Here is a 15,967-nt window from a genome sequence, read left to right on the forward strand (position 1 = left end):
TTAATTTTAATGAAATTTTTTGTTAAAAGGTTTATTTTGAACTCTAATTTATCTATTAACTTCATTATTAACCAGGCCTTCCCAGGAGAGGCGTGCGGTCGCACGTCTTGAGTGAACACGGATATATTTTTTTTTTTGGATAACTCGGCCACGCTTTTTTAGCATATATTAAAAATAACGCATTTTTAAAAAGAAGCTGAAAAAATCAAATTAAATTCGTTGTATTATTTTGTAATTTTTTTAATAATTTATTCTTTTCATTAATAAGGAAATAATAACATAAAAATAATATATATATATATATATTTTTTTTGAATTTTTTTTTCTTATAACAAATTTTTATTTTTTTATTTTACATTTTTGTTTTTTGAATTTTAAATTTTTTTGCATAAGTATGTCTTTTTACAAAAAATAACTTCTAAGTTCTAGAAGAATTATTATCTACAAGGTTCTTGATAAGTATATGAATGTTTAGCTCATTCGGATAAGACATTACAAAGCGCCGTGGAGACCCGGGTTCGCATCCCGCGTCGGCAGAGCATATTTTTCAAAATTGATTAAAAAAGTTTTCGATCACATTTTCTGTTTATTTTTTCGACTTGTCTCAAATATCGTTGCTGAAAAAATCAACACCTAAAAATATATTATAAATAATTATAATATAAATAAATATAAATAAATAATTTTTTTTTTTAATGTTTACTAGACATAAAAAAAAAAATTGTAATAAGAAAAAAAAAAATTTTATAAATAAGTATAAATATATATATTTCATTTTTATGTTCATATTTTTATATTAATAATAGGAATAAATTATGAATAAAAATAATAAAATAATACGACAATTTAGTTAGGTTTTTTCAGCGCCTTTTTAAAAATGCGTCATTAATATATGCTAAAAAACCGTGGCCAAACTCTCAAAAAATATATATATATGCGTGGTCACTCAAAGCGACCGACCGCACGCCTCTCCTGGGAAGGCCTGATTAACCATTATAATACTCATTGTATTTTAATTCATTTTAAAATATTTATTATTTTAAATTCTTTTACAGTTTAAATTTTTAACCATCAAAATTTAAAATTTTAAAACCAAAATGTAATATTTAGTAGATGACACTAGCTTAGTAAAACAAGATTTTGAGGTTTTACTTTAAACAGAAAAACAGGTTTTGTTTGTGAAACAAAAATTGTCACATTTAATAAAGTCAGTTAAATTGATGGAGTAATAGAAGATATAATAACGAGTAAAAAATAAATAATAACAATAATAAATATACAATAGAATGGTTCAAAAAACAACATTTTTGAAAAATATCTGCAGCTCGCACCTAAATGTGTTCTATATGATAAAATAACACTGGATTTAAAAGTTTTTGAATAAAAGTTATTTTTAGGGGTGCCTCAAAACCCTTAAACATTTAATGGGTCCCTAATATTAATAAAAAAAAAGTTTTTCAAAAGTATGTCTTGTAAGGTCTCAAGTGAAGCAAAATTATATAAAAGTTTCAAAAATAATTCTCATTTTATAAAAATTATAATAAAAAAACTTTTTTATTATAATTTTTAGTTAAAAAGTTTTAATTGCTATGCAGTAAAATCTAAAATAGTTTTTTATATAATTTTACTTTATTTGAGACCCAATGAAAAAAAATTCAAAGTTTTTGAAGGATCCATCGATATTCAAGGGTTTTTAAGGATCCATCGATATTCAAGGGTTTTGAAGGATCCATTGATATTCAAGGGTTTTGAAGGATCCATCGATATTCAAGGGTTTTTAAGGATCCATCGATATTCAAGGGTTTTGAAGGATCCATTGATATTCAAGGGTTTTGAAGGATCCATCGATATTCAAGGGTTTTGATGCATTCTTTAAAATATTTTTTATTCAAAAAATGTTATTTTATCATATAGAACACATTAAGGTGCAAGCTGCAGTTTTGTTTTTTGAACCACCCTAATATACAACAATAATAATAATAATAAAATATTGTTTAATATTATACTGTTATTATGAAATATAAAATAATAGGGAAAATTATAGTTCATTAAAAATTGATATGATTAAGGTTCATATATTTAACACAACAAAAATTCTCAAAGTTGGGTTAAAAACTCAATAGCATAAGCTGTGAAACTTACTTTGTATGGCTTTTTGTTGATTCTGTATGACAAATTTAATAGTAGTTTGGAAATATTAAATACATTTTACTAGCATTAATTATTGTTCAAATCTTTTTAGCTGTTTATTAATTTTTTTACAGATGAACTTTTTGATAAACTAGTTTATTAAGTTTTTTTGTTTTTTTAAATCAGTTTTTTAAATTTATTTGTTAATTTTTGGATTAGATTTTTTTTTTTTTTTTATCTATTAAAATTGATATGGTCTTTTTCAAAAAAATTGTTTAGGTTGCTGATCGATGTCAAGCTGGAATGCTAAGAGATTCAAATACATTACAATGTGTTGATGTAAACTTAATAAACTCAGATTACTGCATTCCATTATGTGGAGCTGATGGCGGATATTTTAATGTAACAGGTGGAAGATGTTCATGTAAAAGTTATGTTATGCTGAATCAAGTTTGTAATTCTTCATGTCTTGCAGTATCTCCAGTTGTCAGCATTCAACGTCAAATATCAGGTGTCCTTTATATGACTATTAGTAATTCTGGAAATTCTACATCGATTCCTATTTTCAATGAGTATGGTATAAACGATTTTGATTATGTTCTAAGAAAAGTTGAATTTGCAGAATTTCAAAATGAAGGAAATTTTGGTTTCTTACCAACCACTACTGAAGAAGTATTAAGTTTTGTGCAAGACATTTCATTAAACAAGAGTGTTTCTAGAATTAGGCGAAATTTGGATGATTTTTCCGCTCAGCAAAGTATTAGATCTCCGATTATATGTGTTAATGTTGGTCAAGTAGTCTTTTTTAAAATATATATTAACCAGTTAAACAGATCATCAAGCAATTACCCACAATATAATAAAAACCACCTTTTTAATACAAATCCTAGCTTTGACTATGGGCAGTTTCGACAACTAAATATGCTTATTCAGACCACCAGCCTAAATATAAATTCATTTTTAAATGTTTTTTCTGAACCTGGGACTTACGTGTTTTATGATAATGCAGAAAACAGAAGAGAGACTATTGTTTATGTCCCAGATAGAGGAAGCTATTGTCCTGTGAGAATTGAGGCATCAGCACCGTTAATTTTAACAAAGTTTGGAATTGGTGTGAAAATGGTAGTTATTAGAGTTTAATATATGGATGTATATAATAATTAGTTTTTTTGCCAACTTAAATTCATACCTTTTTTTTAGCAAAATGAAGGAAAAAAACAAAGAATAATAAAAAAAACTTACTGATTCTTTAACTCAAATCCTCAGTCAATGTACCAGCAACTCCTTAGCATGTTCTCCCTATATTAGTCAATGTATGTACTGAAGCCCCCGCAGCTCCCTATTTCAGTATGACTTCAGATTGCTGGTCTAAGTGTGCTTTTATAGTTATTTATGTGTGTGTGTGTGTGTGTGTGTGTGTGTGTGTGTGTGTGTGTGTGTGTGTGTGTGTGTGTGTGTGTGTGTGTGTATATATATATATATATACACACACACATACATACGTGTGTGTGTGTGTGTATATATATACATACAACCCTCGGAATTAGGGTCGGCATTCGGCAATGCCAACCTAATTGCCAACCTAAAAGTGTTTGCGGTCGACAAAAAATTGTCAACCTCATTTCTATGTTTTATGATAACCTCTTTGTATCAATTTTTTTTTTTCCAACCTCTAACAGTTTAAGGTCGGCAATTTATGAATATATATATATATATATATATATATATATATATATATATATATATATATATATATATATATATATATATCCAAATGATCTAAGTAGCACTAATATAGTAGTAATTTTCAAAACAATTTTTTTTAAACTTTTTAACATGTTTCATCAATATCAATTGACATCATCAAGTATAAAAAATTAGTTTTAAAAAAAGTTTTAAAAATTAAAGTAAGCAAAATATTTTTGTTAATAATATTTTATAACACAAATCTTTAAAAATATATATTTTCCTGTTTCTTTTTATTCAGAACACGCATATTATAGTATATATTCAAACATCTTTAGCTTTTATTACAAATGATTATTCTGAAAAACACTTAAAAGCATCATAAACAAGAAATTTTTAAAATAAATTTTTTCTTTTTGTGTGTTTGTAAAAAAATTTTATGCTTTGAAAACAATTTTTTTATATCAATCATCCTAATTTTCATGCTTTAAAAACGACTTTTTTTATAACAAATAATTTTGAATGAATAAAATTCCAAAGATTTGATTAGTTACGATTTTTAACTAAAAATATTTAGTTAAACTAATTACACTGCTAACTCTTAAATTAACTTTAAAAGTTCTTTTGTTAAATAATTAAAATTTAATAAAAATGAAGACAAAAGTCTTAAATATAAAAAAATACCTTGTTAAAGAAATAATGAAATAGATTTAAACAAAAAGTAAGTTTATTGGCTCTAAAGTATTTGAAAAAGGTACATATATATTTTTTCTTTTTGTAAACTTAACTTTTGTAAAGATTAGAGAATCATTTTTTTGGGGTGCCAAAAGTTTTTACCACTCCAGTAACATCAAAGTTGGATTTGTTTTTGCTTGTATATTCTGCAGACTTTAATTTATGAAATTAGAATCTACCATTATTTTTACAAAAAAAAGAATAATGTAAAAAACTAAATTATTCTTTGCTGTAATAGATCTCCTGCATATGTAACAATCTTCTTCATATGTAGTTATTGCTTGTCCTACTTATCTCTACTTCAGTTCATTGTCATCAGTTATGACATCATCAGTACCTCTGAACTCTTGTACATCTTCCTTTTTAAATGTTTTCTAAAGTTTTAAAATTTGTTGAAAAATAAATAGTACTGTAATATTGTTAAAAAAAGTAAACTATATAATTGTAATAACAAAACATTTTTAAAACTTTAGCAAATTTTTATTGTTATTTTGTTTCTAGTCATTAAATGAATCTCCAAACTGGGAATCAATATGGATTATTATTGGTCTCATATTAATAATTGTGTTTGTTTTTGTTATACTTGCTATATTATGGAGACCGAGAGCTATGGGTAAGTCCTAATTTTTTTTTGATAAGAAATACTACTTAATTTTTTTAATTATTATATTAATGTTTTTATTACAGGCATTGTTCCAATATCATTTCTTCGGTCAAAATATAAATCACTTGGTGCACCTTTGCTTGTAGTTCCATTACCAGGTGTTAATGATGCACCTGATGGATGCTCAGCTGACACTCCTTATGTTTTATATGATGAATATACTCTTCCTATTCAAAGTGGAATTTTGGAAAATTTTAATGTTCGCACTCTCTATGATAAACTAGAGGATCAAACTTTACACATTTCTTCTCAAATAGCCAATCATGAATCTAATTTGCAAGGATTTTATGATAGAATTTGTCAACAAACTGAAGGGCTAAAAAAAATGTTAGATAATATTGATGGCTCTGTTATAACAATGGGTAAAGAAAATAAACTTGAAGAAACAGGACATTTTAAAGGTTCATTGAAATTTTTTTGAATGTGTTTTTTTTTTAAATATATTTTTTTGATTTTTTAAATAACTTTTTTTATTTTTTTATTTGAATTGTTTATTTATTTTTAAAGAACACGATCCTTCAAAATATACACAAAGTGTTGCAACACGACAGGCAGAACTAATTAAATCATTACAAGCTCTACTTGATAAGTATAATGGCAATATAAGACCAACTTCTGGGAGCTATGGTATATTGTTAAATTTTTTATATTGTATGTATGTATATGTGTGTGTGTGTGTGTATATATATATATACATATATATATATATATATATATATATATATATATATATATATATATATATATATATATATATATATATATATATATATATATATATATATATATATATACATATATATATACATATATATATATATATACATATATATATATATATACATATATATATATATATATATATATATATATATATATATATATATATATATATATATATATATACATATATATATATACATATATATATACATATATATATATACATATATATATATACATATATATATATATATATATATATATACACACACACACACACACACACACACACACACACACACACACACACACACACACACACACACACACACACAGACATATATATCTTATTGACTTGAATCATGGGTTTTACCAGTGTCTCTTTGTGAGTGGCTGCTCAACTCTTGTTACCACTTATTTAGGGTATAGCTCTAAAATTCAGATTTTGAGACCAGCTAGTAGTAATGGTTACCAAACTCTGTGGTAGCTCTTGTAGAATCTGATTCCATCAACAGCTGTAAAATATTATCATTCTTTCTCAGCTTAATTCATCAGACTTTCCCAGTAAAAGAATTAAGACAAGTTTTTTAAGTTTCCTGTTTTTTTAAGGAATGCTTTAGATTAATGTTTTTTTATCTCTTCCTGTTTCTTTCATGTGACCACTTGGATTCAGGCAAGTATAAAATCTTTTGTTTCTTCTCATAGATTTTATACAAACTGTATTCCTCTCAGTGATATTCACCATGTCATATATTCATATTCATTCATGCTGTATTTCTAATTGTAATTTTTTTTGCCACCTTTTTTCATCTTACTAATTCTCCTGAGAACAAATGTCTTTTTTCATCTCTTATGCATGACTACATAATTATGTATGACTGCATAATTATGCATTACTGCATTATTATGCATGGGCTAGATTATATTAAATCTCCCAAGAGCAAGGCTAAATTTTTACAAAAAACTTTTCAAATTTAAGTTTTCCAGTTCATTTTTTTTCAGACTTTTTCACACACTTATTCAGACAACCCTAACAAACAGATTATCTCTTTGTCACTTACACGGTTTTGTTTTTTTGTTTATCTAGTTATAGTAAAGTAGTATTATTAGTCTATTAAAATAGTATTGCTGTTAAAGTAGTATATATTAAATATGTTAAAATAGTATATGTATTTTGTTGTTAAAATAGTATATGTGGGTATTTGTTTTTTTTCATGCAGTAGTTTCTTTGCCACAATTAGTTCTTTGGAAATATATGGTTGGTAATGGGGGAGAGAAACTTTTGTATTAAAAAAAAAGTTACTTCCTAAGCAATAACTTTAGGAAGTCTTCTTTTTTAACAATGTCAAGGTGAAATGATCTAAGTAAAATTTATTACACAACTTATTTATATTTAGGGAGCTGGAGCAGAGTTACAAACGAAAAAGATATTTCTTTACCAGTGCATGCAACCCCAATGTTATATCAAAACCAATCTGTTGATTTTCCAACTTATCAAAATGCTGATATTGATAGCTTTGATTTCTCATCCAATAATAACATAAAAGATAAATTTACTGGAGCATTATCTTGGTCAGGAGGACTGTTAAATGATCCTTTAATGAAAAATGCCAATAAGTTAAACAAAGATGGATCGCCGATGACATTTTCTGTAGGAGACTATAACAATCTCATAAATACAATTATGGCTGAAAAGATGATTTTAGAAAATGCATTGCAAGAGGAAGAAAATAAGATAATGAATGATTTTATTGAAAATAAAGTAAAAATTTTTGTCTTTATTTTGTCTAATTTTTTAATAAAATATTAATTTTTGTGTGATATATATATATATATATATATATATATATATATATAAACACAGGGATATATTTATATACCCAGTCAGGCAGTTTGATCTCATATTACAAGATCTATGATATCATAACATGATGTGCTTATGAGATAAGTATGATATCAAAATGAAATCACATAATTATCTCAAATTGAGTTGAAATTTGGTATCATAACATAAACAACCAATGATATCAAAAATTGATCTCATCCTGTACTCAGAATGTGATATTATACTCTTATTATGATATTATACTCTTATTATCAATATAAACAAATATATAAATATCATGTCAAATTAAAATCACACAATGATGTCACCCCAAACACGAATTTTGATATTACACTATGACATTCTAATGAGAAATATTTTGTTTTTATCTTTTTTATGCAATTTTTAATCAAATTATACATCGATTAGTTATTACATATATATTGCAACTCTACTTCAAAAGTTACAATAAATATATTTAATCAAATATAATAAACTTATTATATATGACAAAATATATTTATTGTAATTATAATTTCAGAAGCGTTATAAAAAATCTGAAAAAAAATTTGAATATAGTAGCAAAATACAAAAATGTATTTACTTTTAATCTATGGATATAAAATTATAATTGCAGCATAATATTAAGTGCATTACATTTATAAAATACTAATAATTTATATGTAATATTTTGCTAATAATATGTTCACACTGTATATTAAAATAACATGAGGGTATAAAAAATCAAGAGCAAAAATATATTTTAAATATTTATCATTTAAATATTAAATTATTTTTATTAACATGAGAATAATATGTAGTTTTCTTATTTTTAATATGAATGAAAATTGTATAAAAAAGCACAAAATTGATTAATATAATTTTTATTCTTAGTTTAAATTTATAATAGAATACAAAAAAAAATTTTTTGACCATATTTGATTTGATAACCGAATACACAATCTTTTTATCAGAATCAAGTTAAATTGAAATTCTAACTTCATCTCTTTATCGATATAATCTGAATTCATAATTTAGATTTTGTCTTGGCTTTAACTTTAGAACTTTCAACATTTTTATTAGTTTTCTACCTTATACTGTATTTAATACATGTTTCTACGTCAGGAATCGCTTTTGTATTAACCAAATTGACTAACAAAGCCAAAACAAATACACAAGTTTACACATACTTGTAATATAAATACACATATTTGTAATAAAACACATATATATATATATATAGTCGCTATAGTCTCATTTTATTATGTTAAATTATGTCAACTTCCAAAAATGATAAAGATTTAAAATTTGGATTTGCAAAATAACTTCAAGCTGAATATAAAACTAATAATCAGCTTGAAATTATTTTAAAAATATTCCCTGAGTTTTATCTGACGATTTCCTGAGTTTTCCCTGATGGTTCCCTGAGATTCCCCTGACAATTCCCTGAGTTTTCCCTGATTTTGAGGACTTGAGAAAAACTTCCCTTCTTTTCCAGGTTTTCCCTGAGTGCTATAAACCCGGCGTAATGAAAACACAAGTATTCACATAATTTGTAAAATAGTACTGAATAAAAAATATTTAATGATTATATAAAACACTGATACAAAATTTTTCAAATTAAATAAGTTCAAATTTAAATTAAGTAAAAAAAAATTTGATATGTAGATAAAAATCTTTAACCTTGAACATGAAGTTTTAAATACAACTGTGGCAAATCATATCAATGTTAAGTTACAATGCTATATAAAATATGCCTAATTAAAAATAATGCTTTTCTAATAATTACTTTAAATTTCATATTATTATAATATTAAACTAATATTAAACTTCATATTATAAAAACAAATTTTTTACAAGTTTGCTTGAGCAAAACAAATTTTTACAAGTGACTCCAACTTTTATTTCAATGAGTTTGCTTGAGCAAAACAAATTTTTTACAAGTGACTCCAACTTTTATTTCAAAGAGTTTGCTCGAGCAAAACAAGGAAATTATCTGTTAGTAGTTATCAATTCCATTTTTTTCCATATTTTCCATATTTGTGGCTAACTGTGAATCTAATTGCAGAATTGTAATCAATTGACACAACTTGTATTACAATTTGCTCCAAATGATTGAATATCTTTTTCATGTCCTATTGGATAGACACAAAAATATCTGAAAACTTTTTTGTTTAATGGTTTAGATAAATATTTGTGAAAACTTAAACAAAAAACACTCTTAAATAAGCAATAAATACATATAATCTTCATTATACATATAATTAGAATAAATTGTTACTAAATAAATGTTTGAAAAAAATATGCCCTATAATTTTTCATTTACTCAATTTACAAAAGAACTTTTTATAATAAGGTTTAGAAATATATGAAGATTTAGTTTCATATAGTTATATAATTTCATATAGTAATTATAAAGTCTTGTATCATAATATATAAGTATTATGTTTCAACAGTCTTGAAAAGTATTATATAAAAACTTACTATTTTAACTCAAATACATATATTGCCATATTTTTACTACTTTTACTTGCGATACAATCTATTTTAATTAAAATAAAATCACGTCTTCTTGTGATACAAACTGTGAAAATTGAATTACTCCTTTTCTTTTAAATTTATTTACCTTTTATTTAAAATTGGAGTTTTTATTAAAATTTAAAAAAATAATGATATCTGCAGGTGGAAATGAATATTTGCAACACATTATCTTTTACATTTGTCTAAAGCTTTAAAATATAACTTCCTTGTTAACAAGTTTTGGTACAAGGCCCTTGTATTTTAATGCTTTTCATTAAAGGTTAATGAATTTTCTTTTATATGCGTTTATGTAATTTATAACTAATAACAAAATAATTAGTAATTAAACATTTGCATCATAAGTTAAGCTATATAAATGCTTCTCTGTTTAAATTGTAGTTGCTTAAGTTGTTAACTTCAAAATACGCTGTTTGACATTATTGATATTCTATAAGGTACACATGCGTATAAATATGTCAGTATAGGAAAAATAATATTATGCTAATATCTCTAGACTGTATCTTGCCAATATAAGTGTGCCAGTATAATGCAAATATTGGTGCAATATCACTTATGTTGACCAACATTGGCAAAGATATTAAATATGCATTAGTATTGCACCAATATTATTTTCTACTTGAATATAACCGTGTAGGCTAGTGTGATTAAGTACCTGGTGCTGGTTAATGGTTAAAAATCAGTTTTTGGCTAAAAATTGAAAGTTGATAAAGACAACTTTTGACTGAAAATAAAAATCAATTTTTATTTTCAGTCAAAAATTGAGATCAATGTGATGTAATTATGATACCAATAGTTTTAAATGATTTTTTATCAAGTAATGATCTCATTATGACATTGTGGTAATTTCATAACCACAAATAACTATAGTTGTGACATTGATATGAGATCATAATAAGATATCAATAGTTTCTCATAGCTAGTTATCAAGTAATGATCCTCTTGATGATGTCACAATTACAGTTAAATTTATTTAACTATCGTTGTGATTTTAACATGATTATAAGATAACTATGTGATATCAAAGCATAGTAAATTTTTGATATCATAATATATATATATATATATATATATATATATATATATATATATATATATATATATATATATATATATATATATATATATATATCATATATATATATATATATATATATATATATATATATATCATAATATATATATATATATATATATCATAATATATATATATATATATATATATATATATATATATATATATATATATATATATATATATATATATATATATGTATGTATGTATGTATATATATATGCACAATATAGTTTTAAATTATATTTTAAAATTTTTAAAAGAACTAAAAAAAAAATTGGTTAAAATATAAAATGTAGTTTTTAAAATATAGCATGTGTTTAATACATAATATATATTGTTAATCTAATGTTTTATAAACTATATAAAATTTAAGAATGAAGAACGAAAAAATGTAATGCAAAAGATGGCTATGCGGTTAGCTCAACAGTTGGCTGGTGTTATCTCTCCATTTGAAATGCAAGCTATTGTAGACAAGCATAACGAAGAATTATTGTTATTTGAAGAAAGATTTAACAGTGATAAAGAAAAACAAAAAGAGATATTGTTGAATGATTTGAAAGAAAACAGAGGCAAAAAGTTAAATGCTTTACAATGGAATCATCAGCAATTAGTATATATTTTTTTGTTCTTTTTTAAATAAACATTTTATAATTTGCTTAAGTCATAGCTTAAAACTACAAACGAAAAAAATATGTACTAAACTTTATCAGTTTTTATTAAATTTTAGGCTTTGCAACACAACATTAAACTTGCTGATATTGATATGTCGCCTGATATTGGAGTAAATCTAGCCATACAACAGAGTACACTTGAAATAGCTGCATTAAACAATTCTGAAATAAGTTCAAGTGCAGAAGCAAGCCATGAGACAGCAGAAAGTCAAGAATATGCAAGTCAAATGAGCAAGAGTTTTATAAAACAAATAGTAATTTTTTTCTGAATTTTAAAATCTTATTTTTCTAAATTTATTTTCATTGTTTTATTTCTTTAGGTATTTATTGGTTTGTTGTTTTCTTTTTGTTGGTTCAGTTTTGTTCGTTATTTTTCAATTTTTTTCTTTTTCCTAATGATTGCTTCATAATCAGATGTTTTATATACAAAAAAATTTTAACAATTTTTGTTTTCAAATTTTTATTTTTCTACTTTAAAACATTCATATGTTTAACAAAGTATAACTGTTTTGAATTATTTTTAATAAAATTACTATAAATAATATATAGGATGGTTTAATTTCCAATAAATATCTTTTTGCTGATGAAGCACAAGACTTGATTGATCAAGAGAATGCAATTAATGCTAAACTTTTAAAAGACATGGAATTGCAGAAAGCTAGTCAGTTAGCAACATTTAATGAAAAACTTTTAAAAAGAAAGCAAGCCAAGTTAAAAGAATTGCAAGATAAAAATGAAACTGAACGAGCTCAGGTAATATATATTTATATATACATATGTATGTATGTATGTATGTATGTATGTATGTATGTATGTATGTATGTATGTATGTATGTATGTATGTATGTATACATGTGTGTATACATATATGCAGTTTTTTACAATCTCTTCCTAACTTTAACCTATAATATATGTATATTTATATATACTATGGTGTATAAAGGTACTCATTTGTATATAACGTATATAATGTATATAAATCATTCTCAAGTAATGTAATTATAAATAAATGGTTATGTTGAAAAAATTAACCCTTAATGATTTTGCAAGTATTTGAATTTGACACAAATCTTTATTAGGCAGTGTTTCTAAATCAATGTCTTCAAACTATTTTGGCTGTTTAGATTAATCTTTGTCTTTCATGTCAAAATCACCACATTTACTATATAAACTATAAACGTTCATACTATAAACCTTCACTGCTCATCTGTGACCATTCGTTTTTAAATATATAAACTACTTTTGAAAAGTTTGCTTTGCTATAGCATGTTCACCATTTCTGTAAAATACAATAAATTTTGGCAGCACTCACTTGACACAAACACACTTGTTTATTTTTTTTTTTTTTTGAATTGCAGTAAAACTCCTTGCAAAAATTCCTTCGGTTCAAAACTCAACTTTTTTGATAAAATAGAAATTATTTTTAAAGTTGTATAATAAATTATAAATATTTTTGAACCTATTTTATTTTTAAAAATTTTTAATTTGAGCTTTAACTCCTTAACATTTTTAGGAGTTAAAATTATTCCATTTGAATGTTTTTTATTTGCAACACAAAAGTTATTTCATTTGTAAGCCTCTAAATGATAGAAACAATATTAGGAAGTTACAAATTTAAATTTTAAATTTTTTTGAGAAGTTGCAAATTTTAAATTTAAATTTTTTGGAAGTTTCTGTGAGTATACAAGTATACATAGATTTTTATGGTGAATTTATGATATTTATAAATAGTTTTCTCTTGTTAAAAGAAGGCAGGGTGGAATCAATTTTTTGAAATCTCATCTTTATGATATTTTCTTTTTTAGGCAGTTAAAGAAGGAAAAGATTTAGATGCACTTGCTAAAAAACACGATTTAGAAAGAGAAGTTCTTGAGAGTAAATTTGCAACAGAGCAATCTGAGCAAACTGCTGAGATATGCAAAAAATTGAATAGTGAATGTAAAATTGCAATACGTAAAGGTCGTCAGAATCTTTTAAATCAAGTAATTTGCTTATTGTAAAAAAAGTTTGTAAAACTAATTATACTTTTTATCTATTATATTTATTTACTTACTATTACTTATTATTATTTACTAATCTTTTCTTATAATTAATATACTATTTTAGTTTATTGTTGGTTTATTATTGTATACTTTATTATCTATATTTTAATTTTTACATTATTTTACTATTTAATTAAATTAATTCTTTCATTGAATAATTTTATTTTGTTTATATTTATACAATTTTAACACTTAGTTCTTACTTAATTATTTATCCCAATTTATTTCAATTTGTTACTTATTTACTTATACATTTTTGGTGGTGGGAGGACTTGAGAAGTTTGGTTTTGGATTTTTTATATGGCAACAGTATTCTTTAGGTGAGGTGACAAAGTCTGAACCATACAAGAGAGGTGAAATTAAAGATTCGCCCTTATTATTAATACTATTAAAGTCACGAGAGCCTAATTTTTGAGATGAGATATGAAATTTCATGACCTGAGAATAGCAGGCTTTGGCATTAGACAAAACCTTTTTACAATGGTTTCTAGCAGTAATAAACAGACGTCTGTTTTCTGGAGAATTGTTTTGCTGATAGATATGGAAGTAACAGTTTTGATTGGCAATCGCAGCAGCACAGTGTGAGGAAAACCATGGAGGAGAGTGAGGCTTGACCTTGAATCATCAAGAGGGAACAAAAGATTTCATGCTAGCCTGAATCCATAAGGTTGTGTAAGAAACACATTTGTCAACAGAAAGACAAAAGATTTCTACCCAAGGGCCATCACAAAGATAATCACGGAAAGAATCCCAGTCAGCTTCAATGTAGTTGTAACAGGTACAATAATAGGGAGATTCAGGTGATGAAGAAGAATGAGATATTAGTTTTAGAGAGATTAAACAGTGATCAGAAGCACCTAAGGGTGAATGTGGAGAAACTGAGCACTGACTAGGATCAGAAACAAGACATAAGTCGGGTAGAGAAGGTAAATGATTCGGGTTGTCTGGAAAGCAACTATTTGAGTTGGAAAGTTGACTATTTGAGTTAGGGATTGAGAACGGCAAAAGTTGTGGGTTTTAATGCCTGCAGAGTCACTGACATTAGAACCAAGCCATTCAATGTGATGAGCATTATTATTATTATTAAGTTACCGACAACAACAACATAGGCTGATGGATAAAGAGAAAGGACTTGGTCAATTTGATCAGAAATAACATCGAAAAGAGTGCAGTCTTGAAATGAAGGAGAGCGATATAGAACGAATTAAAGGAAAATAACCATCAACACTTAGATCACAGGATGAGACAGCCAAACTCAAATTACTCAAATTAGTCTCACAAAGAGCAAGTAGGTCTGGTGAACTTTGCAAGAAAAGGAATCAACAGAAGAAAAGTTACTTCAAAGACCACGAATATTAGTGAATGATAGGTTTAGAGAACTTGGTGATGATGATGGTTTTTTGTGTTTTATAGTTTTTGGTACTTTATTCATTTTTATATTTGTTGAACAACTTGACTCAAAACATAGATAGTACTCAGAACACTGTTTAATAGCCCAAGCAATTGCCTCATTACTATTAATAAACCCTAAGCTGTAACAAAGGGCTCCAAATGTGGCCTCCACAATACACACCAAAAGTACAAACAGGGACACCATCCATGCGCAACATGGTGCTGTTAATACTTTGATATTTTTCAGCTGTTGATGGAATCAGCCTCTCTGAAAGCTACCACAGAGTTCGGGAAACCTGACTACCAGCTGGCCTCAGAACCATAAAACTGAGTTTTAGAGCTGTACCCTCATTAGGAGATAATAGAATGAGCAAATAACATTTATAATTTATTTTTGGACCTTCTCTTAAAGAAAGGGACTAATTAGATAAACCTGCAGAGATAGAGAATGGAATTAAGGGTAAGAAAATAGAAAGCATAATA

The 15,967-nt window shown here is 25.4% G+C and overlaps 1 protein-coding gene across 2 annotated transcripts in view; it reads left to right on the forward strand.

Annotated features, from left to right (window-relative positions):
• Positions 1-15,967, forward strand: part of LOC100202447 (uncharacterized) — a 180,970-nt gene that overhangs the window by 139,879 nt on the left and 25,124 nt on the right. For both annotated transcript variants that reach the window (XM_065787773.1, XM_065787772.1), the window contains exons 62-70: positions 2,410-3,252; positions 5,053-5,164; positions 5,239-5,616; positions 5,723-5,842; positions 7,336-7,700; positions 11,753-11,989; positions 12,107-12,304; positions 12,600-12,803; positions 13,856-14,032. In XM_065787773.1, coding sequence (XP_065643845.1) covers positions 2,410-3,252; positions 5,053-5,164; positions 5,239-5,616; positions 5,723-5,842; positions 7,336-7,700; positions 11,753-11,989; positions 12,107-12,304; positions 12,600-12,803; positions 13,856-14,032 — 2,634 coding nt within the window. The remainder of the gene's footprint in view (positions 1-2,409; positions 3,253-5,052; positions 5,165-5,238; positions 5,617-5,722; positions 5,843-7,335; positions 7,701-11,752; positions 11,990-12,106; positions 12,305-12,599; positions 12,804-13,855; positions 14,033-15,967) is intronic.

Source organism: Hydra vulgaris, chromosome 01 (assembly GCF_038396675.1).
Source record: "Hydra vulgaris chromosome 01, alternate assembly HydraT2T_AEP".
Taxonomy (NCBI): domain Eukaryota; kingdom Metazoa; phylum Cnidaria; class Hydrozoa; order Anthoathecata; family Hydridae; genus Hydra; species Hydra vulgaris.